Source organism: Chelonoidis abingdonii, chromosome 5 (assembly GCF_003597395.2).
Source record: "Chelonoidis abingdonii isolate Lonesome George chromosome 5, CheloAbing_2.0, whole genome shotgun sequence".
Classification (NCBI taxonomy): Eukaryota; Metazoa; Chordata; order Testudines; family Testudinidae; genus Chelonoidis; species Chelonoidis abingdonii.
The window spans coordinates 101,257,044-101,280,807 of NC_133773.1; the positions used below are offsets into that span (position 1 = coordinate 101,257,044).

A 23,764-nucleotide genomic window follows, 5' to 3' on the forward strand; every position below is an offset into this window, starting at 1 on the left:
AGCATAGGTAACTCCAAAGCTGACTGCGAAGAGCTAAAAAGGGATCTCATTAATCTGGGTGACTGGGCAACAAAATGGCAAATGAAATTCAATGTTGATAAGTGTGAAGTAATGCACATTGGAAAACACTCTCAATTCTACATATAAAATGATGGGGTCTAAATTAGCTGTTACCATTCAAGAAAGAGATCTTGGTGTCATTGTGGATAGTTTTCTGAAAACAGCTGCTCAATGTGTAGTGGCAGTCGAGAAAGCTAACCGAATATTAGGAAAGGGATAGATAGTAAGACAGAAAAGAGGAGATTACCTGTAACTGGAGGTTCTTTGAGACGCATGATCTCTATCTGTATTCCACTGACGGTTTACACATGCAAACCATGCGTCTGGAATGGAGAATTAGAAAGTAGTATTCATCAGTCTGCACATGCGCCCTGACTTGTCTCATGTTTTTTTCTGAAGAGATAAAAGGCGGGACAGGCAACTCCAGATCCTTTTCCACTGCAAATCCAGCAGATCTGCAGCAGAAGGCAAGGGGGGTGGGAAGTGGAATAGAGATAGGGGCCACGCATTTCCAAGAACCTCCAGTTAACAGGTCAGTAAACTCCTCTTCTTCGAGTGATAAGCCCTATTGTATTCCATTAAGGGTGAGTAACACATGGTACCTAAGTCAGAGGAGGGTGCGAAGATGCAGATGGAAGAGATAAGCAGAGGACAGCCACGCCCTGAAGGCAGCATCTGTCACTGAGTCCTTCACCAAGGTGTAATGGTGCAGCAAAGATGTGTACTGAATTCCATGTGGCTGCTCTACATATATCCCAAATCAGCACATGGTGGAGGCAGGCCATGGTTGAAACCTGGGCTCCCACAGAATGGCCTAGACCTCTAAGGGTAATGGGAGGACAGATAATTGATATCATAGTGTAATGCATCCCAAAATCCACTTGGAGATTAGCTGTGTAGAGATTGCCTGCCTCTTAACTGTTTCAGCTATTGCAACTATCAATCTGGTGGTTTTCCTGATTGGTCTTGGCCTCTGTAGGCAGAAGGCCAAGGCCCAACGGACATTGAGGGAGTGGAGTTGCAGTTCCTCTTCAGAGTTGTGTGGTTTCAGGAAGAAAGCAGGTAAGTAAATGGATTGATTAATGTGAAACTGGGAAATAACCATTGGCAAAATTTTGGGATGCAGATGTAAGGAGAAGCAGCAGAGAATCCTGTGGCACCTTATAGACTAACAGAAGTTTTGGAGCATGAGCTTTCGTGGGTGAATACCCACTTCGTCAGATGCAGATGTAAGGAGACTATCTTTATAGAAAATGATGAAAGTAGGGTTCGTCATCATGGCCCCAAGCTCACTGACCCTTCTTGCTGAAGTGACAGCAATGAGGAAGGCGACCTTCATGGAGCAGGACATAGAACATGATGTCAGCAGTTCAAAAGGGAGTTTTGTTGGTATGGATAAAACCAGGTTGAGGTCCCACTGGGCAGTGATGGGTTGTACAGGTAGGAAGGTTCTGATGAGGCCTTTCCAAAACCTAGCAGTCAATGGTGGGTAAAGACTCATAGACTCTAGGACTGGAAGGGACCTCGAGAGGTCATCGAGTCCAGTCTCCTGCCCTCATGGCAGGACCAAATACTGTCTAGACCATCCCTGATAGACATTTATCTAACCTACTCTTAAATATCTCCAGAGATGGAGATTCCACAACCTCCCTAGGCAATTTATTCCAGTGTTTCACCACTCTGTTAGGAACTTTTTCCTAATGTCCAACCTAAATCTCCCTTGCTGCAGTTTAAGCCCATTGCTTCTTGTTCTATCATTAGAGGCTAAGGTGAACAAGTTTTCTCCCTCTCCTGATGACACCCTTTTAGATACCTGAAAACTGCTATCATGTCCCCTCTCAGTGTTCTTCCATTGGGGGGGTAGGGGGAGGCGTAAAAGGCGCTAACTGCTGCTAGGTAGACCTTAAGAGAGCGAGGGCGAGCCCTGATGCCTTCAAGGATAGTAGGTAGTTCCGGAGGTGGGGAATCCCTTGCACTCTGCCCAGGAGGCGAAGCATTTCCACTTGGCTCAGCAACAACTCCTAGCGGATTCCTTCCTGCTGCTGGAGAAGATGTTTTGCATGTCTTATGAACACACCCCTTCTAAAGAATATGCACATCCAAATACCCTGCTCTGAGGTGAAATGCATGTGGATTGGGATGGTTGATGCCACCGCTGTACTGCGTCAGGAGATCGGGGAAAGCAGGGCTGGGAATTGGGGGACAGGCAGACATACAAAGGAGGTTGGGAAAACAAAACTGTCCAGGCCAGGAAGGGATGATCAGGATCACTGTCGCTCTGTCTTGTCTGATCTTGTGTAGTACTCATGGTAGGAGTTAAGAGAGGAGGAAAGGCGTAATTGAGTTGGTCCGACTAGGAGATGACGAGAGCATCACTAAGAGCTTCAGACCTCCTCTGGAGCAATATGTGCTGCATTCTCTATTCACTGGCAATGTGAAGAGATCTCTGGTCAGAGTTCCCCACTTGTCGAAGATGTCCTGTACTATGGTGACATGGAGTTCCCACTTGTGGTCAATCATGAACTGTGTGCTGAGCAAGTCTGCAATCACATTGTGTGTTCCTGGGAGATATGCTGCAGATAAGATGATCTGGTGGGTGATGCACCAGTTCCAAAGGGTGACTGCTTTAGAGCACAGAGTCATTGACTTTGTGCCACCATTTGTTGCAAAGAGTCATGGTGTTGTCCAACATTATGAGAATCTGACTGGAACGGATGAGCAGGAGAAAGGCCTAACATGCCATCCTTATAGCTCAGAGCTCCAGAATGTTGATATGCATTCTGGACTCCCAAAGAGTCCATGCTTCCTGTGTCATGTGTTCACCCATGTACGCTCCCCAGCCTACGAGGGATGCATCAGTGATAAATGTCTTGTGTGGGAAGCGAGGGTGGGAAGGGAACCCTACGTGTTCCCTCTACCAGTGAAGGGATGAGATTACTATGCGTGAGTGTGGGGGGGAGGACTGTGAGCATGCGGTCCATGGCATGATGATTGGGTGAGTAAATCAACTGGAGCCACATCTGAAGGCAGCGAAGATGCAGATTTATGTGCACGAGGCCATGTGTCCCAGGAAGGATAGGAAAGTCCTGGCTGTGACTGAAGCACTGTTGACTACATGAGTTATGAGTTCTTGGTAGGTAGGCTTATGCAGAGACTGAACTGATAGTGACCCTAAAAAGTCTAGGCATTGCATTGGATTTAAGGTTGATTTTTGGCATTGATATTGACCCAGAGAGAACAAAGGAGGATGATCAACATGGAGGTTAAAACCTGGGCCTCATGTCTGGACTGTGCTGCCAGAAGCCAGTCATTGAGATATGGGAATATGAGGACCCCATAACTACTGATTTGGGTTGCTACAATGGAGAAAACCTTGGTGAAAACTCTAGGAGCTGTGATAAATCCACACAGTTTATTAATACATTTAGCACAGTCAAACACCCCAACTCAGTAAGGTACATACTACAGAATGTACATTTGCACATCCATAAGGAGCATTGAAAGAAAAGAAAAAGAAAAACAAAAACAAAACAAAACTTTACCTACCAGAAAGTACTGAAAACTCAATCTTCTCCCTCCCCACTCTCTACATGTCCTAGAGACCACGGCCCATATTCCGTACTCTGCCAGGCTAACAGTCTCTGGGCCTTTAATTTGTGATTTCTAAGCCAATAGGAAACGAAAAGTCACTGAGACTTTGACCAGTAGCTAATATGTTCCTATAGAAACTGTAGGGGAAGTGCTTTTGGGCACTCTGTTTAGGAGGAAAAGGGGAAGTAGGCAAAACAAATTGCTTCTGACAGAATAATAGGGACCCATAAAAAACAAGTAATTACAACCTGTCAAACACATGGATACCTGGGAGATGATTTGGAATCTGGGGGGAGCATAGGCTGTTATAACAGGGACAAGGGAGAGACAATAGAGAACATGGGTGGAAATCAAATCAGTATCTTACATGTGCATACTAAAGTAAGTGGTATGGGGTATAAGCAGGAAGAACTTGAAATGCTAGTTGTTAAACACAGCTATGACATAGGATCACAGAGACCTGATGGGATAATATGGATGACTAGAATATTGGTATAGAAGGGTACAGCTTGCTTAGGAAGAACAGGCAGGGGAAAAAAGGTAGGTAGTGTTATAAATATAATATATGGAGATATACCTATCTCATAGAGCTGGAAGGGACCCTGAAAGGTCATTGAGTCCAGGGCCCTGCCTTCACTAGCAGGACCAAGTACTGATTTTGCGCCAGATTGCTAAGTGGCCCCCTCAAGGATTGAACTCATAACCTTGGGTTTAGCAGGCCAATGCTCAAGCCACTGAGCTATCCCTCCCCTCATATATTAAACATATTTAAAATGTTGCTGAAAGTCTCTGGATAAGGATAAAAGGGGTAAAAAACAAGGGTGATGTCATGGTAGGAGTCTGCTACAGACCATGTTATCAAGAAGAAGACATGGCTGAGACTTTTTTTAAACATCTAATAAAATCATCCAAAGCACAGGAAGCGGTGGTGATGGGGGACTTTAACTACCCAGACATTTGTTGGGAAAAATAATATAGCAGGGCACAGATTATCCAACAAGTTCTTGGAATGTATTGGAGGAAATATTTTATTTCAGAAGGTGGAGAAAACTACTAGGGGAGAGGTTGTTCTAGATTTGATTTTGACAAATATGGAGGAACTGGTTGAGAATTTGAAAGTGGAAGGCTGCTCAGGTGAAAGTGATCATGAAATGTTAAGGGTTCATGATTCTAAGGAATGGTAATAGGGAAAACAACACAAACATAATGGATTTCAAGAAGACAGACATTAGTAAACTCAGGGAGTGGCAGGTAAAATTCCATGGAAAGCAAGTCTAAGGGGAAAAACAGTTCAACGGAGTTGTCAGTTTTTTAAAGAGACATTATTACGGGCATGAGCTCAAACTATCCCATTGCGTAGGAAAGATAGGAAGTATGGCGAGAGACAACCTGTCTTAACCAGAAAATCTTCATACTCCAAAAAAGGTGGAAAGTAGCTCAAATTACAAAGCATGAACATAAACAAACAACAGGGACAAAATTAGAAAGGTCAAGGCACAAAATGAGATTAAACTAGCTAGAGACATAAAGGCTAACAAAAAACATTCTACAAATACATTACTAGCAAGAGAAAGAACAAGATCAAGGTAGGCTCATTACTCAATGAGGGAGGAAAAACAATAACAGAAAATGTGAAAATGGCAGACATGCTAAATGACTTTTTTGTTTCAGTTTTCACCAAAGAAATTTGGTAGCAATTAGACATCTAATATAGTGAATGCCAGTGAAAATGAGGTAGGATCAGAGGTTAAAATAGGGAAAGAACAAGTTAAAAATTAGTTAGACGAGTTAGATGTCTTGAAGTCACCAGGGTCTGATGAAATATATCCTAGAATACTCGAGGAGCTGACTGAGCAGATATCTGAGCCTTTAGCAATTATCTTTGAAAAGTCATGAAAGATGGGAGAGATTCCAGAGGACTGGGAAAACGGCAAATATAGTGCCAATCTATAAACAGAGAAATAATGACAACCTGGGGAATTACAGACCAGCCAGCTTAACTTCTGTACCCGAAAAGATAATGGAGCAAATAATTAAGCAATTAATTTGCAAACACCTAGAAGATAATAAGGTGATAAGTAACCATCAGCATGAATTTGTCAAGAACGAATTGTGTCAAACCAACCTAATAGCTTTCTATGACAGGGTAATAAGCCTTGTGGATATGGGGTAAGTGGTAGATGTGATATTTCTTGACTTTAGTAAGGCTTTTGATACCGTCTTACATGATCTTCTCATAAAAAAAAACTAGTGAAATACTAGCTAGATGGGGAGCTACTTCAAGGGTGGTGCATAACTGGTTGGAAATCATTTCCCAGAGAGTAATCAGTGGGTTCAGGTGTCAGCTGGAAGAGCATAAGTGGAGGGGGGGGGGGGGGGGGGGGGATCAGTTCTGGGTCTAGTTCTGTTCAGTATCTTCATCAATGATTTAGATAATGGCACAGAGAGTACACTTATAAAATCTGCGGATGATACCAAGCTGGGAGAGTCTGCAAGTGCTTTGGAGGATAGGATTAAAATTCAAAATGAACTGGACAAACTGGAGAAATGGTCTGAAGTAAATAAGATGAAATTCAATAAGGACAAATGAAAAGTATTCCACTTACGAAGGAACAATCAGTTGCGCTCACATAAAATGGGAAATGACTGCCTAGGAAGGAGTATTGCAGAAAATAATCTGGGGGTCATAGTGGATCACAAGCTAAATATTAGTCAACAACATCATACTGTTGCAAAAAAAGTAATCATCATTCTGAGGTGTCTTAGCCATAGTGTAGTAAGGAAGACAAAAAGTAATTCTTCTGCTCTACTCAGTACTGATTAGGTCTCAACTGGAGTACTGTGTTCAGTATTGAGCACCACATTTCAGGAAAGACGTGAACATATTGGAGAAAGTCCACACAAGAGCAACAAAAGTGAGTAAAGGTCTAGAAAACATGATGTATGAGGGAAGACTGAAAAAATTGAGTTGTTTAGTCTGTAGAAGGGAAGACTGTAGAAGGGATATGATAACAGTTTTCAAGTACATAAAAGATCGTTAAAAGGAGGAGGGAGAAAAATTGTTCTCCTTAACCTCTGAGGACAGGACAAGAAGCAATGGGCTTAAATTGCAGTAAGGGCGATTTAAGTTGTTCATAAGGAAAAACTTCCTAACTGTCAGAGTATTTAAGCACTGGAATAAATTGCTCAAGGAGGCTGTGGAATCTCCATCACTGGAGATTTTTAAGAGCAGGTTATACAAGCACCTGTCAGGGATGGCCTAGATGAGTGCAGGGGACTGGACTAGATGAGCTCTCAGGGTCGCTTCTAGTCCTACGATTCTATGATGTGGCCTTCTCCAAGCAGTAGAGGTAGGGTTGATGTTCATCGCTGACCGAGAAGGAATGCAAGGCAGAAGGCGCAGATTTTAAAGCCTGGGGTCTTCGGCATAGTGTAGTACCCATGTGTGGATATGGGTGGGGGTGGGGAAGTTTACCAAAAAACAAACCCACAAACTACCTATTCTACTCTAAAAACTACTCACCTATCTAAAAACAGAAAAAAGAAAAAAAAAAGTGAAAAATCAGTAAAAGGCTAACTACATACAACTTTGTTCTTTTGTGGGTCACATGCAAGAACACACTAATAGTTCTGACCCAGACCATGTTGCAATGAGAAGGAACTGGAGACGTGGTTGGTCTGCCCCACTTTTTATCACCTTAGATGAAACCAGGTGGTGGGTCAGGGCACATGCATGGACTAACAGACACTACTTTCAAATCCTCCAGTGTACTATTACTGACAAAAAGCTTACTTTCTCATTTTTACCATATAATGATAAAATACATCAATTGGAATACAAATATTGTACTTACATTTCAGTGTATTGCAGAGCAGTATAAACAAGTCATTTTATGAAATTTTAGATTGTACTGGCATCACTAGTGCTTTTTATGTAGCCAGTTGTAAAACTAGGCAAATATCTAGATGAGTTGATGTACCCCCGGAAGTTCTCTGAGTACCCCCAAGAGTACATGTACCCTTGGTTGAGAACCACTGCATTAGATGACCTAGATTAAAATTCTGGTTAAAACTGAACATGAGTTTTGTGATCTTGTTCCCAGCAGACATTTCTCACAAATATTCAACACAACTAGCAGGCTAAAGGCCATGGACTAGAGTAGTAGGAAATCTGCAAATTAGGATTTAAATGCCTTGTGGGAGCTGTGTGCAGAAACTTGCACAGTATCTGCCTGCTCTATGGCTGGCAATACTTACCAGTAGCAGTACTATTATTCACATGCAGCAAATTCACATGAAAATACAAATTAAAAGGTAATATTTAATATTATTGTGTAACATGTTCTAACTTTAATTGCCATGAAATGTCAGCTAGCTAATAAGATTAACTTAAGTATTTACAGTACCTTGTATGGTATCCTTATGGAAGACATAAGTATACACTTTATCATCATCGCAAGCAGCAAATACACCTTTATCTATTGGCCAATTTTCCCACAGAATGCCTTTAATGGTTGGTGGAAAATTTGGGATCTCATGCACACCATCATTTACCTACAAAAAATAGTAATGTAAAATTATTTAGTAAGCAGAAAGCCAATGAGACACATTGAATAGTGTGATCACTAAGTGATTTAGGGGAGAGGGGTAGCTCAGTAGTTTGAGCATTGGCCTGCTAAACCCAGGGTTGCGAGTTCAAACCTTGAGGAGGCCACTTAGGGATCTGGGGCAAAAACCGGTCCTGCTAGTGAAGGCAGGGGGCTGGACTTGATGATCTTTCAAGGTCCCTTCCAGTTCTAGGAGATTGGTATATCTCCAATCATAAAAAATATATAAAAATCAGTTCCAGTCACCCATCTCAAAAAAGATGTAAAAGGAATAAGTGATCCAGAAATGGGTGATGAAAATTATTGAGGACATGAAAAGACTTTCATATGCATTGAAACTGGGAATAGTAGAATTATTTAGCAGCAAAGAGTCCTGTGGCACCTTATAGACTAACAGACATTTTGGAGCATGAGCTTTCGTGGGTGAATACCCACTTCGTCGAATGCATGTAGTGGAAATTTCCAGGGGCAGGTATATATATGTAAGCAAGAAGCAGGCTAGATTATTTAGTTTAGAGAGGAGATGAATAATGAAAATAATGAATGTTACTAAGTAGTAAACTGGGTTCTCCTATTTGCCTTTCTTATAATACAAGAACTAGGGGACACAGTGAAATACATTTATAGCTAATAAATTTTTTTTAATACACAACACACATTTGCCTGTGGAATTCTCTGCTAAAGGTGCTGAATCCAAGAGCAAAACAGGCTTAAAATATGAGACATTAATACAGATAATCAGAAAACACACAGTAACATTAGATAAGATAAAGTAATTATAAACAGATATAAACAGTACGTAAACCAACTATCTGGGGTTAAGAAGAAATTTTGTCCACGAGCAAGCTTGGTCTGATCTGGTGTGGCAATTCTATGTCCCTATATTATCACGAGGCTATTCCCTTTGCCACCTCAGTTTTTTGTTGGGGGGGAGGGGCAAATCAGTCCAACTGGCACATGTTTCTTTATGCTGTGATAAAACACATCATACAGTAGAAATAACTTACAGAGAACTCTGCTTGTAAGTAAAGTGGAATGAATGTCCTGAATTGACTTACTGGGCAATACACAAAGCCATCGCTTTTGTCATCAATAAAAACCAATCTGGTTCCATTGGGGTCTGGAAAGATTTTTCTCACACTGACAGGATGCCGATATTCATTCATGTATTGCCAGTCTTCAATGTAGAAATAGTGAATAACACCTGTCTAATAATAAATAATAGAACAATCAGAATACTGGTACTATACAAGTAATTATAATGTAAATAATGTTGAGGTAATTCTTTCTGATGGAGTCACTCCAATGTTACTCCATTTTGGTTTGTCCTATCTTCGAGTGCTATGTGTGAGGAGTATTTAAGGAAGAGCAACTGCAGTCTCTTTGGCCTTCTTTTCCCATTGGCAGCTGCTCTGGGGGAGATGGCCGGTGAATCTAGGGCGTGTTTTGAGACAGCCTTGATTCCTGTGTGAATGTGTTCCCCCAGTTGCCAAAGAGGCAAAAGTACTCTTCAATATACTCTGATAGAACAGAAGAGCAGAAAAAACACTTTATCTCTGGTCTCGTGGCTGAGCATTTCCCCCCATACGACGCAGCTCTGTAGCAAGGGAAAGCTGCAAAATCAACTCAAAGAAATTTACCTCCATCCAAATATTTAGAATTCTGAACCAAATTGATTAAAAACCATCTAGAAGTGGACTATGGGTTTAGAAAAAGTTTTGGAGAATAAATGAGAGATTTCCCTATGTCCATGGTCTGCAGATGAAGGTCTGCTACATTCTACACAGTTCTGGAAGCAGGTAGAATTGGATGACTCTCTAGAGCAGGGTTTCTCAAACTTCATTGCACTCTGACCCCCTTCTGACAACAAAAATTACTACACAATCCTAAGATGGGGGATCAAAGCCCAAGCCCCCCCACCCCAGGCTAGGGGGCCAAAGCCCAAGCCTTGCCACCCTTGCAGGTGCCAAAGTTTCAGGGCTTCAGATTTTACCTTCAGCCCCAGCAAGTCTAACACCAACTCACGTGACCCCTTTAAAATGGGGTCCTGACCCACAGTTTGAGAAATGCTGTTCTAGAGAGAAGGGCCTAGCATGTAGTATCCTGAACTATCAAATTTGTACTGTCTCCAAATAGCAAGCGTGACACGCTTAGAATCTGTGCACCTATCTTAGACAAAAAAGTAGGTTAATTAGTTATTTAATTAATACTATATTTTAATATGGAGAAATCTTTTAAGGATTCTTTTCATTTTCCTCTTATATGTACAGAAGATATTTTTAAAATCATATAAAATAGCCAACTGTAAAACTCTTACACACCCAGTTGTTTGACTGTGAATTCAGTATCTTATATTAAATCAGTAACATCTTAAAAAAATAATTAAAAAAATGAAATAACCAAAACCCCCAACAATTAATTGCAAAAATCACTAATGAATTTTTAACTATGTTACTAAACCAATGATGGTGTTGGAGACTGAAACACTACCTTTCCTTTGGAAACCCAGCATATCATCTTATGTAGAGTAATTAAGGGCTCAATCCTTTGAAGTACTTTGTGCCCTGAATTTCCACTGAAATCAGAAGCAGTGGAAGGTATTCAAAACCCCACAGGAATTGATCATCACTTCAAAGGTTTGAGCTCATGGGATACTGAAGTTCTAACATCTCACTCAAAGGTCTTTTACAAGGCAATAGAATGTGCTACCGAACCATTAACTGGCCAAAAGGTTGTACATTTTCAAACTTTTTCTTTGATAAAATGAACAAGAAAATTATTTACTTTGTGGTTTACAGTGGAAATAATATCACTACTATAAAATAAAGGAACATAAGCTCTTCTGACAGTTTGAAAATGTACTAACAACTGTACATGATGTTTTAAAAGGAAAGTTGTATAAATGTCAGAAACAACTTGACTCAGAGAGACATGTTGCAGTTTTACTGTCTTAAACCTTGTCTACAGTCTCGCAAAAATTCCAACTGTGGTTGACACCAGGGTTTTTGAACCAGCAGATAAGATTTGAGGAAAGAAAAAAAGTGGTTTCTAAACCAAGCACTTCTTTTAGTTAGTTATGTGGTTAAGACTTCCGCTTAGAAGACATGTATATCATCTCTGTGCTGCTACTGCTAGGCTGAAATGAAGTTTAACTCTAGATGCAGAACATGTGCTATTATGATGATGAGATACAGCCACACAGCAAGAGTATAGTACATACATTAAAAAAATATCAGTGGATAAAATCCAAATCTACTCATTCTTGATGAGCGCAGAATAATCTTCTAAAGAAAACAATTCGTACAACTGCTAGACAATTTTTCTTTCTACTGCTTGTAATTTCTCTCATCTCTCTGCCTGATCATCTTGGTTATTCTAGTTTCTAGGCTTCTGTTCAAAAACTTACATTAAAAATTGTGAAGAAGTTGTGGGTTGTGCCAACACATCCTTTGGTTTTCATATACCTGATGCCAGCCCAGATAATGATGTGCGGCTGTTTATCACTTCATTCATTTTTCAAGGTGCTTCTTCCATTCCTTATACTCCACCAATGATATCAGCCTTGACGCACTGTATGTCCACTAACAAACAGCTTTCTCAGAATTCCATTTCATATCACTCCCAACATATGAAATGTATTTCATGAGCTTGTCCTAAAAGCCACCACCCTCTCTTCATTCAAATCGCTCTGATACAAGAGATTTTTCAGCTGCTCTATTCTGTGTAAGGAATACAGCATTAAGAACATTGCCCGGCCATCACTAGCTGAACCAAGGAAAGAACTGAAATTAAACTTATTTAAATTAGTAAAAATTGGAGTCTTGACAGTGAATCCTAATGTTAAGATGCATATAAATGTGTAACTGTTTATCGTTATATGGGTTTAATAACAAAGAAAGACAGTTTTAAGTGGTTACAACCAGGGATAACAAGATGGTGGTCGCAGGTAATCACAGCCAGAGAAACTAAAATGGTGGTCTTGGAGTAATTTAGCCTATAGCAAACAGGCAGGCTAAGGTGAGATAAGGGTCAGTCAAAACTTGAAGGGAGGGGACAGTTGAGCATGGCACAGGTTTTTAACCAGGTCCAGCATTAATTGACAAATGAATTTAGCAGCTGTGATTGGTTTATAAGAACGGACCAATCAGAGTAGGCTTAAAGATGACTGGAGGAAAGGTATGCTAAGGAGAAGGACTGAGGAAGTAACCAATCAGAATAGGCCAAGAAGTGTGTATAAGGCAGAAAACTGAGAAGCTTGAGTGTGCGTGTTTGTCATTCTCAGAGATGTTGGAGTGCGAGAGCAGAAGGAAGAAAGTTTGTCAGCAGGAAAAGCCAGAAGCAGGAGGAAGAGAGCTGAAATCACTAAAAAAGGGAAGAATAGGGCTAGGGGCTTGTTGTGGCAGACCAAGCAATCACGCAGAGGTGTAACGTTGACAGACCCCGATCATCAGGAGGTGGGATTGAACCTGGGACCTGTGGAGCTTAGTGCATGAGCCTCTACTGCATGCGCTAAAAGCCAACTGGCTGCTAGCTAAGGCTGTAGAACAGTCTCTAAGTGGCCTCGGTGCCACTAGATGGGACAAAGCACTACAACCAGGAGGTGTGTGAGTTACAGAAGCAGTAGTAGAGAAGCCATGACAGCAGTAGCAGCTAAGAAGTAGCTGTGACAGAACAGAAGGACCATTTGACGGATCTGAGGGAAAGAAGACTGCAGAGAAATAAACATGACGACCATGGTATAAGGAGAAAATAGAATAAATGAGTCTATATGCCTGAGATACTAAAGTTGGATGTTTGTGTATGTATGTTTGTTACTATGTATACAGTTTTAATATTTAAATAAGAACTTGCTGTCAACATCCAAAATGTGACTGATCACTGCAAGTAGAATATAACCACTTAAATATATTTCTAGTTGCATGGTACTACGGTATTAGGTACTTTGATGTGCATACTTTTGCTAATAGAATTTGTGTTTTGTTTCTTGATATATGCTTTTAAGATTTATTGTATCAGAGAACATTGATACATTAAATAAAGAATATTTTTGTTTTCAAAGCTTACTGCCTGAGTGTCAATCTTTGGAGTGGAATGCGGTATCTGTGTACTCCCAAAGGTCAACAGAGTTAGTCTGTTCTGGGGAGTTTGCCAAAGCTCAGAGGGAAAACCCTGGCAATTCCTCTAGGGCGGGTCACCTCCTTTCACCTATCAAAACCAGACAAATTAATGACTGACTGTGGAGAGTTGAGTCTGATTTTTGGGGGTAACACCTTGTGAAGAGACACTTCTAAAGCAATGTCTACAAGAAACTATCTCATTAATAGTGCAGGGTTGAGGGGCAACTCTAGATATACAGACAATTTACAAACAAAGCCAAACAAACTAAAAATCATTTTATAGGTTAGGTTATCATTATTTTGGTAACATAAGAATGGCCCTACTGGGTCAGAGCAAAGGTCCATCTAGCCCATTATCTTGTCTTCTAACAGTGGCCAGTGCTAGGTGCCCCAGAGGGCACCCTTTAATCCCTCCGGTTTGTATGTCCTTTTCAGACTGTGAGCTGTTGGAGGCAGGATCTGTGCTTTAAGTTTATAAAGGGGATGGTATGTGGTGGATGCTACTCCTATGCAGTTGTCATATAATAATAGTCCCTCATAATCTAGGTTATCTTTTTCCTGCAGGTCTGCAAGATTCCTAGCACAATGGGGACCTAATCCTTGATAGATCCCCCTGGGCACCACTGTAATACAAATAAATAATACTAAATTCAATATCAGTTTTGCCAAGGACTTCAATAAAAGCAGGACTTGGCCTTAAGTTATGAAGCTGAGCATCAACCAAAAACAACTGAACCATTGTAATGCGCCAGTGCAACTGCATCACACGCAGGCCTAAATAATTAAGGAAGCTGGCTGAAATTTTGTCTCTGTTTGCCTAAAATATAGCTTGCATACAAAGTAAGTCTTGGTACACTGCATATCAGAACCATACACTTTATGCTTATTGTATGAAGAGAAATAGTCCACGTAATCAAAAACAGAAACTTATTGAATCTAAGAAGAATTTGAGACAAGCAATATACTTACATCTGTACCATAGATGAGGAAATCACCAGTAAGAGCATGGCACAAGATTCGACATTTATCATCCATCGCTGGGAAAAGTCGAGTCTCTCGTTCTTCCTGAGCATCTAAACCTTCACCTTCTATCTAAAGCATAAGGAATAAGCAAAACTGAAACCACTGCCACCATTAGCGAGATATTAATTAATTGTGTCTGTATGAAACAGACACTAAGGCATTACCCTAGTTATAACTAGCTCAGATTTGCCCTTTCATATGTACCACTTACAAACCACTAGCTGCTCCCCTAAAACCCCACACAGAGCTTCCAAAGAAAACTTATTAAACACCTCATAAGCTATCACTTTCTTCTCATCCACGGCCACTTCAAGACAGAATGTACACTTCTGCAAGCTACCTGTAACTCGGTTGTTGTTTCGTGTTTTCTACTAAAATAATTGTTTGGAAAGTTTTTAACTCTTACCTTGGTTAGTTACATCTCCTCACCCACTCAGCACCTAACTTCCATTCAGACCAATCTTACTATCATTAGGACTCACAATTTCTTCCTCAGTCTATTGCCACCTCAATTCAGCTGGCCTTTCAGAGTTCAAAATCTTCTGTATACTTACCATATGCAACTGGACTTTACCCTCAAAGAGTGCAGCAGCATAGTCAGAATTAAGATATATACTGGTTACTGTCCCCAGATACTCCATGTCTTTAAGCTTTTTTACACCTATAGAATTTAAGGGGAAGGGAGGAGGTGAAAAAGATAAATTGTGCATGGTCCATTTTCTGTTCTTCTTACCTACGTGAGTAATTCATAATAATCTTAAGAGGGCAGGAGAATAAAAGGTGGAGAAGGAGGAACTCTTGACAGAAACATGGGAGACTATGAGAAAACAGTTGCATCCTTCTGTTACTAAGAGTTAAAAGGGACCCTCTTTCCCCAACGAAACCTTATTAACCTTTAGTTAGTCCATCGATGACTAATGCTGGACTTTTTTCCCTTTAGAGTGATCTTTTTATTCATAAAAGATTTTGGACTGACAAGTACTGAAACTTAAGTCTGTTGCCTAAAAAAACAAGTATAGCACAAGCTTTTCCACTCTTCCCCACCAATCCATCTAAACTCTGGATGGAATACCTATAGGAATTTGAGAATAGTTTAGTCTCCATGTTTATGCAGTCCTTGGCCTCTCTGCTAGGACTGCCAATATGGACTGAGACCATCTACTAATTTTACATAAGACAAACAACCTTCAGTTGGTAGTGACTTTCATACAGCTGCGTTTGACCTGATGACAAAGAATGAAAGGCTTCATCCAACCTTGAGAACCTGAATTTCTGTTCTAATTGCCTCCACACTATCTTGTTTGTACTAATCCAAATTCTGGAAATCCAATGCGCAGTCCTGAATTTTGGTGTCCCATGAGATTATACTATTGCACTAAGTAGGATATTAGAAGAGTTAAACAAAATGCCTGTTTTATAAAATGGACATATATTTAGCAGATAATGATGATGATGATACTTTAAAATACAAGAACTACAGTCATACTTACTATTCTCTCCAAGTATATAAAACCAAGCACGATTATTCATTCCTACAGCCAAATGATAAAGACCTACAGCAACAAAGTTTGGCTCCACTTCAACAGAAACTGTGATTGGTAGCTCCTATAAGAAAATCATACCAAATTTTCTCATTGTCACTACTTATTTAAAAGTTACATCTAAATTAAGTGAAAAATTAATAGGCTAGCATACTGCTTCAACATGATTGGCCACAGTAACTTCAAGAAGAGAAGTGAGGTACGCAATCCGTGTGCCGCAAGCATCTCCAAGGACTGGAAGCTTTGTCAAGAAGACATGGAGTGAGCCCCTTTGTGTAGACACTGCCAACAACTGCCCATCATCTGTCCAAGCCAGCTGATCTAGACCTAAAATATTGAGAAGCTTTTACCACAACAAAAATAGCTACTTGGTTGTCAGTAAAATCCACAAATAATTCTATTTTTTTCAAATGCAACCATGTCAAGGTTTCATTACTTAAGAATATTTTTTCTAGGGCTGTCAATTAATCTCAGTTAACTCATGCAATTAACTCAAAAAATTAATCGCCATTAAAAAAATTAATTGTGATTAATCACAGTTTTAACTGCACCGTTAAACAACAGAATACAGTTGAAATTTATTAAATATTTTGTATGTTGTCTACATTTTCATATATATTTTTTATTACAAATATTAGCACTGTAAAAGATAAACAAAGAAATAGTATTTTTCAATTCACCTCATACAAAGTACTGTGTCATAAAAGTGCACCTTACAAATGTAGAATTTTTTTTGTTACTTAACTGCACCCAAAAACAAAACAATGTAAAACTTCCACGCCTCCAAGTCCATTCAGTCCTACTTCCTGTTCAGCCAATCGCTAAGACAAACAAGTTTGTTTACATTTACAGAAGATAATCTTCCCTCTTCTTATTTACAATGTCACCAGAAAGTGAGAGCAGGCATTTGTATGGCACTTTTGTAGCCAGCATTGAAAGGTATTTACGTGCCAGATATGCTAACCATTCGTAGGCCCCTTCATGCTTCGGCCACCATTCCAGAGGACATGCTTCCATGCAGATGATGTTTGTTAAAAAAATTCTCCTTGGAGGAGAATTATAGGTCTCCTGTTCTGTTTTAACCGCATTCTGCCATGTATTTCATGTTGTAGAAGTCTTGGATGATGACCCAGCACATGTTCATTTTAACAACACTTTCACAGCAGATTTGACAAAACGCAAAGAAGGTACCAATGTGAAATTTCTAAGGATAGATACAGCACTTGATCCAAAGATTAAAAATCTGAAGTGTCTTCCAAAATCTAAGAGGGATGAGGTGTGGAGAATGCTTTCAGATGTCTTAAAGGAGCAACATTCCGATGCGGAAACTATGGAACCCGAACCACCAAAAAAGAAAATGAACCTTCTTCTGGTGGCATCTGACTCCAATGATGAAAATGAACATGTGTTGGTCTGCTCTGCTTTGGATTGTTATCGAGCAGAACTTGTCATCAGCATGGACGCATGTCTTCTGGAATGGTGGCTGAAGCATGAAGGGACAGCTGAATCTTTAGCACATTTGTCATGTAAATAGTTGTGACGCCTGTTACAACAATGCCATGCAAATGCCTGTTCTCACTTTCAGCTGACATTGTAAACAAGACGTGGGCAGCATTATCTCCTGAAAATTGTAACCAAACTTGTTTGTCTAAGCGACTGGCTGAAGTAGGACTGAGTGGACTTATAGGTTCTAAAGTTTTACATTGTTTTGTTTTTGAATGCAATTATTTTTTGTACATAATTCTACATTTGTAAATTCAACTTTCACGATAAAGAGATTGCACTACAGTATTTGTATTAGGTGAACTGAAATACACTATTTCTTTTGTTTTTTACAGTGCAAATATTTGCAATCAAAAATAAATATAAAGTGAGCACTGTACACTTTGTATTCTGTGTTGTAACTGAAATCAATATATATGAAAAGGTAGGAAACATCCAAAAATATTTAAATGGTATTCTATTATTGTTTAACTGTGTGATTAATCGCACAATTAATTTTTTTAATTGCTTGACAGCCCTAATTTTTTCACACTCTTTGTACTTCAGTATAAAAAGCTATGTAGAATGGAACAGAAATAGTTTATCATCACAGACCATAATCCGCTAATTTGGTCTTAATTTCAGAGTGAATTTTATCAAAATTCACAATAAATGAATCCAATATTGAAATAGGAGGGAACAGTGGCAGGGACTCCTGCTCCAGAGATACACATACCCTTATCACAAAAACATGCCACTCAGAAAAGCAAAATGGGAAAAAATAAACATACTATTATTTTAGTAATTTGAATATACCATGCTATGGAATCAAAAATACTGGACAATCAAGTGAAAAACAGGATCTCTATGTGTTTTGTAAAAAACCAAACCAACCAAAAAAAACCCAACCAAACCACGAAAGCTACGTTAAATACCCACTTTGGCAAACAGACCATCTCATAATACATACACAGTGGAAAGGAGGGAGTTAACAACAGTCTATATTTAGACACCTTTTCAGTAAATATTCTTCTGTATACATTCTCTCTTGTAAACATACTAATGTAAACAAAATTCTGTTTTACAGCTTTGGAAACTTTATCATACCTTTATTTTCATCATCCAGGTTTATTATAGCATACATTTCTTTCAGTTCTGACAGGTCATGAATCTTAATGCTAAAACAAAACATAAACAGTCACTACTTTACTAGCACTATCATCCTAACCATCATGAACTGAAAGTAGATAATGAAGAGAAATAAGCTCATTATGGAGAAAGAAATATTAAAGGGAGAATGCAAAGTGCTTTAGGTTCCCCAAATATGTAGTTTTTGAAAAAAACAGACACTGTCAATGTGTCTGACTTCTTGTATGCATTTTAGTTTCTGTACTGAACACTGAGGCTGGTTGCATAGACGTCATGTTATTTATATGATCATAGAGCGCTCTTCCTGGACACTGGGAGAATGACAGACTGATCCATCCTCTCATGGGACAAAAATATTGAGAAGTGGAAGAGGGACTTCTCCATTCAGGACTTCAAGGATGAGAAAATAACACTATCTTTTCTCATGTGGCTCTGTCATGATACACTTATGTGCACACATAGAAGCACCTGATGGGTTAACACTGAATCATGGACCTAAGCAACTGGTCCCTGAGCCACAAACACTAACATCAGTTAAAAGTTGCTAGATTCGGAGTGCAAGAGCATGAAGTCTTTGTGTTGCTACTGCACTGTGGAACTTTCCTACCCTATTCCGGAGGGATTATCCCTAAGTAAATTACCTTACAACAATCGGAATCCTTCAAGATGTGCTGTCCATATATATTCTACTTCTGGTGAGCATGTACCCCATGTGCTTGATATTGGCTCTTTTTGCCAGCTGTATCTTCTGGGCAGGGCCAGATTAAGACCTTTAGAGGCCCTAAGCACTGAAAAGATTATGGTGCTCCCCCCATATGTAATTCAAAATAAAAACAATACTATACCGTAAAATAAAATTTTATTTTTCAAAATGACACAAAACTTACATGTATGCTGAAACTAAAACAGCTTCTTTCTAGATTTTCTGAATGCAAAATTCTGGGTAAGTTCCACTGAAGCTGACTTGACGAAGCATGTCCGCTACCATACACAAGAGGGAAAGTGAATCAAGTTTGTCCTGACATGTTGTTCTCTGAGGGATTTTATTCTTTTCAGCTGAGAAAAAGAGTGTTCTGCGGAGCATTTCGTAATCATCAATGTTAGAAAAATACGTAGTGCAATCTCTACATGTGGAAATACACATTGTATTCCATCTTTCTATATGGCATATTTGTTCTGTTCTAAAAGCTACTTCTGCATTCCTTGGTAACACCCTGACATGTTAGCAGTGTTGTCATAACACTGACCTCTTCACTTTGAAAAATCTATTTTGCAAACTTGGCACAGATAATGTAGTACTTGATTTGACATTTCTTCACCAATGTGGTTTTCAAATTGAGGAATGTTATAAATCATTCAACTGGTTTTCCATCTGTGGGAGACACGTATCTTAGTACAACACTCAATTGATCAATATGAGAAAGATCAGGTGTAGAGTCGACAGATAAACTGAAGTACCCAGCAGTACTTATTTCATCCACAACAGCTGAATGAACTTCGTCACTCATTAGACCAATGAGTTCATCACATATTGTCTTGGAAAAGTAGGATGAGTTTCCTTTGCCAGCGTTCCCATATTTTGAGATATGGCCTGCTAAAAATGGGTCAAACTGAGCCACAAGCTCCAACAATCCCAAGAAATTTCCATTCTGCAATGATTCAAATGTGTCATTTCATCCCTGGAAAGGCAGACCATGTTCAGCTAATGTTTGAATAACAGCTATAACATGCTGCAAGACATATTGCCAGTATTCACGCTCCCCTTTAATTTGTTCTTCCAATTTTTGTGTCAATCCAAAGTCCTGTCTTCGATTTAAATATGTCAACATTGAATCTCTGTGAGTAGTGCTATTTTCATATTGTTCAATTAAAACGTATTCCGCCAGTCATTAAATCCATCTGCATCAAACCAGGATGTTGAAAGTTTAGATGCAAAAAGTTTGCAAACAAAATAGTACACAGACCCTGCTGATGGTGAATACAGTAGTCATTCTCAAGTGTATTTCTCACCATTCACTTTTATGCCAAAAAATATTTTTTGTGAACAATATCTTGTTTGTTGGCCATTGGTGAAAGTCCAATGTGATTTCTCAAATGGTCTAGTGTGATGTTGACAGTCATTTGGTCCACGATCTATCCAGTAACCTACATCATCGGTACTGAAATCAACCCACATACCAGGATCTTTTCTCCTATTATTTAAAGCATGAGCAGGTTCAGTCTCTGACACATCCACACCTTCTAGAACAATGTCTGTTTTACCACCAGGAGTAGGATGATCAGTTACAGTCTCTGATTTCCTCGCATTATTTCGATCTATGTTAGTAGGACGCCCCCCTGGTTCAGGTGGAGATAAGTAATAAAAAGAGAACAGAAAAAAAGGAGGAAGAGTGTGTAGTGGAGCGTAAGGCAGCCTAACAAAGTTCTGATTTTTCCCATGATGACTACTTCAATGCTTTTTTTGAAACATCAAGTATCAATTTTTGTCAAAAAAAATCTTATTTTTTTTGCTGCCCTTTGCTTTGCTGGTGCCCTAAAAATGTGCTTAGTCTGACTATTGGGTAATCCAGCCCTATTTCTGGGGCCACATATGTTCCCTAAGTGTCCACATGCTCCAGGACTGAGGGCACAATGGTAAGTGTGTGCCCAACTGCCACTTAGTTCCTTTGTCATCACAGACTCTAGGTGTTATAGGATTCCACAGTAGCAGGGAAGGAAGGAGGATTGTAGAATATATGTGGACAACGTATGTCAAAGAACGCCATTTACTGTAAGTAACTTTTCTTCAAGTGCTTGTTTACATATATTCCACTCTTGGTGACTCACAAGCAGTAACCTAATGTAAGGAGGTGGGTGCTTGGAGTCTAATTAAAGATTGCAGCACTGTTCTGCCAAAAGAAGCATCAGATTTCAATGCTTCCACAAGGGAATGGAAGTACGAACTGTATAAGTGTGAACTGAATCCCAAGTAGCTGCCCTGCAGATGTCTGGAATGGGTATAATTTGCAAAGAAGCTGCAGAGGCTGTCTGGGCCCTGTAGAAAGAGCCTTAATCTCAGCTGGAGGATATAAACTAGCTAGCTCATTACAGACCCTAATACAGGCCGATATTCCAAGCTTATATCACTTGACCCTTCATTCTGTCAGCAAATGTTATCTTGTGGAAACTCTGAAAGATCTGGATTTTTCCAAAAAAAGATCCCATAAACATCATGGACTGCAAGCTGAGAAATCCTAGGTCCCTGGGAAGGTGCTGGAGAGGAGGTTTTACTCTGGATGGTGGTGCAGAAGTGTGGTGCTTCATATGACGAAGACCTCAGGAGTTCTAACTGGGCCATAACAGAACGTTACATGGAAAAGGTCCTGGGGGCCAGGGAGAAGGGGATCAGGGCATAAGTCTACTCCCATACCCCCTATATGATACAGGCATGAATAAAGCCCTTGACTCTCTTTCAGATGCATAAGGATCAAATGAGGGGGTCCTTGGTGAATATATAAGGGATCTCTCCCTGTTGTGTTGGAAATTTGATGAGAAGCAAGAGCACTCCAGATCTAAGTGGGAGGCTGCTGAAGCTAGTGTGCTAGGTTGCAACATTAACCTGCATTGAGCAGACCACCCAGTACTGACACTGTCATTCTGGTGGGGAAATTTAGCTCTGTGTAGAGCAGCGGAGATTTTGGCTCATCAAGACATGAATATCCTTTGATATAGCATGCTTCTTTCTCTACTATGGAGAAAGGTGATGCCTAACCTCGGTGTGGGGATGGATAGCACCAGGGTGGATTGTGCTGACATGTCCAGTGCTAAAGTACTTGGTGTCGAAGGAAACAGTACCAAAGAGACTGGTATCAAAACTTGGTGCAGCAAGAGTTGGTGGCAGAGCACTTGGTTTTGAAGTAGCCCCTGATGCTCTGGTCTCAGAGGCAGCTAGTTTTGATTCCTGAAATGGTGCCAGAGTTCTGGTAACTTGGCCCCTCAAGAGTTCTAGAGGTACTCAACTTAGATGAAAGAGTCTCTTTAGATTGGGAGTGGATAGGGAAATTGGACCTCTTTTTACTAGGAATTCCCAGCAGGGGTCTGTCCTTGTTCTTCCCAAAGGAGTAATGCTCTTTTTTCTCCAAGGTTCTGACCATAGCTGGGACAGTCTTAGAAGATGGGGCCCACAAGCTAGAGTAACTGGAACTCATATAGGCTGGACTGAAATCAAACCGGTCTGGGGAAGGTTCTCCCCATCCTGGATCAGAGGCAGGCTGCATAGAGCAGTCAAATAAAAACAGATTAAAGTGTGCCTCTCTTGCCTTCAAAGTCCTTTTAGAAAAAGGACTTGCATTTATCAGGGCTATGATCCTCCCCAACCAAAAAGCACATATGGGATGTCCATCACTAACTGGTCATGGCACCTCACAAAAGGAGCAATACATAAAGCCAGGCAATTTCAGATGAGACCTAAGCCTTGGTATTAGGAAGAAGCTCCTGATAAGAGAGAAAATGAAAAGAAAGCAAAGAAGTAAACTACCAAACCTTGCCAACAGGCAAACTATCCTAACTAACAATAATATAGACAATAATGCAGAAAAAGTTGCTGAAAATTGTGTCAAGACACTAGGGAGCAATATCTCACAAATATGGACAATGGTGAAGGAACTGAGTGGCACTAAGGCCTGCAAAACCCGTAATGCCTTTGGTATGTGAGCAGAATGACACTCACAGTGCCTGAGCAGCCCCAATGGACAGTGCTGGCCAAAAGATTCCAATCTTGAGTGCCTGGGATGTATATGCATCAACAGTGGAATATATATGGACAGGCACGTGAAGAAGAAGGAGAGGATCACATTCAGTCTCCATATCCATTCAAACCTTGGCCTTTCTGTTGAGATTGCCAGTAAGGATTCCAATTAGCAACAAATGTGATGGTGGTTTTGGTGAGTCAGACCGTCATCTACTAGAAACTGGACTCACTTTAATTAAGCTACCGAATAACCACCATTTGGAAACAACTGAATATGAAAGTGGGATGGATTTAAACTAGTGATCTAGAGTTGAAAGACTCAGCAGCTTAGTACTCAGCTCTTTATACCCCTCTGATGGTTGATGCTATAGTGCGGTCACTTTGGACTCCAACTGTTGTGCCCTTCAGTTCTTGCATAATGTGAATGGCATGCACTACCACTCACACTCTGGTCTCAAGACACTG

General features: G+C 40.0%; 1 protein-coding gene across 3 annotated transcripts in view; it reads right to left on the reverse strand.

Moving 5' to 3' along the window:
* Positions 1-23,764, reverse strand: part of WDR19 (WD repeat domain 19) — a 126,144-nt gene that overhangs the window by 64,190 nt on the left and 38,190 nt on the right. For all 3 annotated transcript variants that reach the window (XR_004375114.2, XM_032790709.2, XM_032790700.2), the window contains exons 10-16: positions 18,529-18,599; positions 16,094-16,266; positions 15,889-16,003; positions 14,953-15,059; positions 14,345-14,467; positions 9,317-9,466; positions 8,058-8,205 (exon numbers count right to left, since the gene is read on the reverse strand). Coding sequence is in view for 2 of the 3 variants with exons in the window: in XM_032790709.2 (XP_032646600.1) it covers positions 8,058-8,205; positions 9,317-9,466; positions 14,345-14,467; positions 14,953-15,059; positions 15,889-16,003; positions 16,094-16,266; positions 18,529-18,599 (887 nt within the window). In the remaining variant the exon portion in view is untranslated. The remainder of the gene's footprint in view (positions 1-8,057; positions 8,206-9,316; positions 9,467-14,344; positions 14,468-14,952; positions 15,060-15,888; positions 16,004-16,093; positions 16,267-18,528; positions 18,600-23,764) is intronic.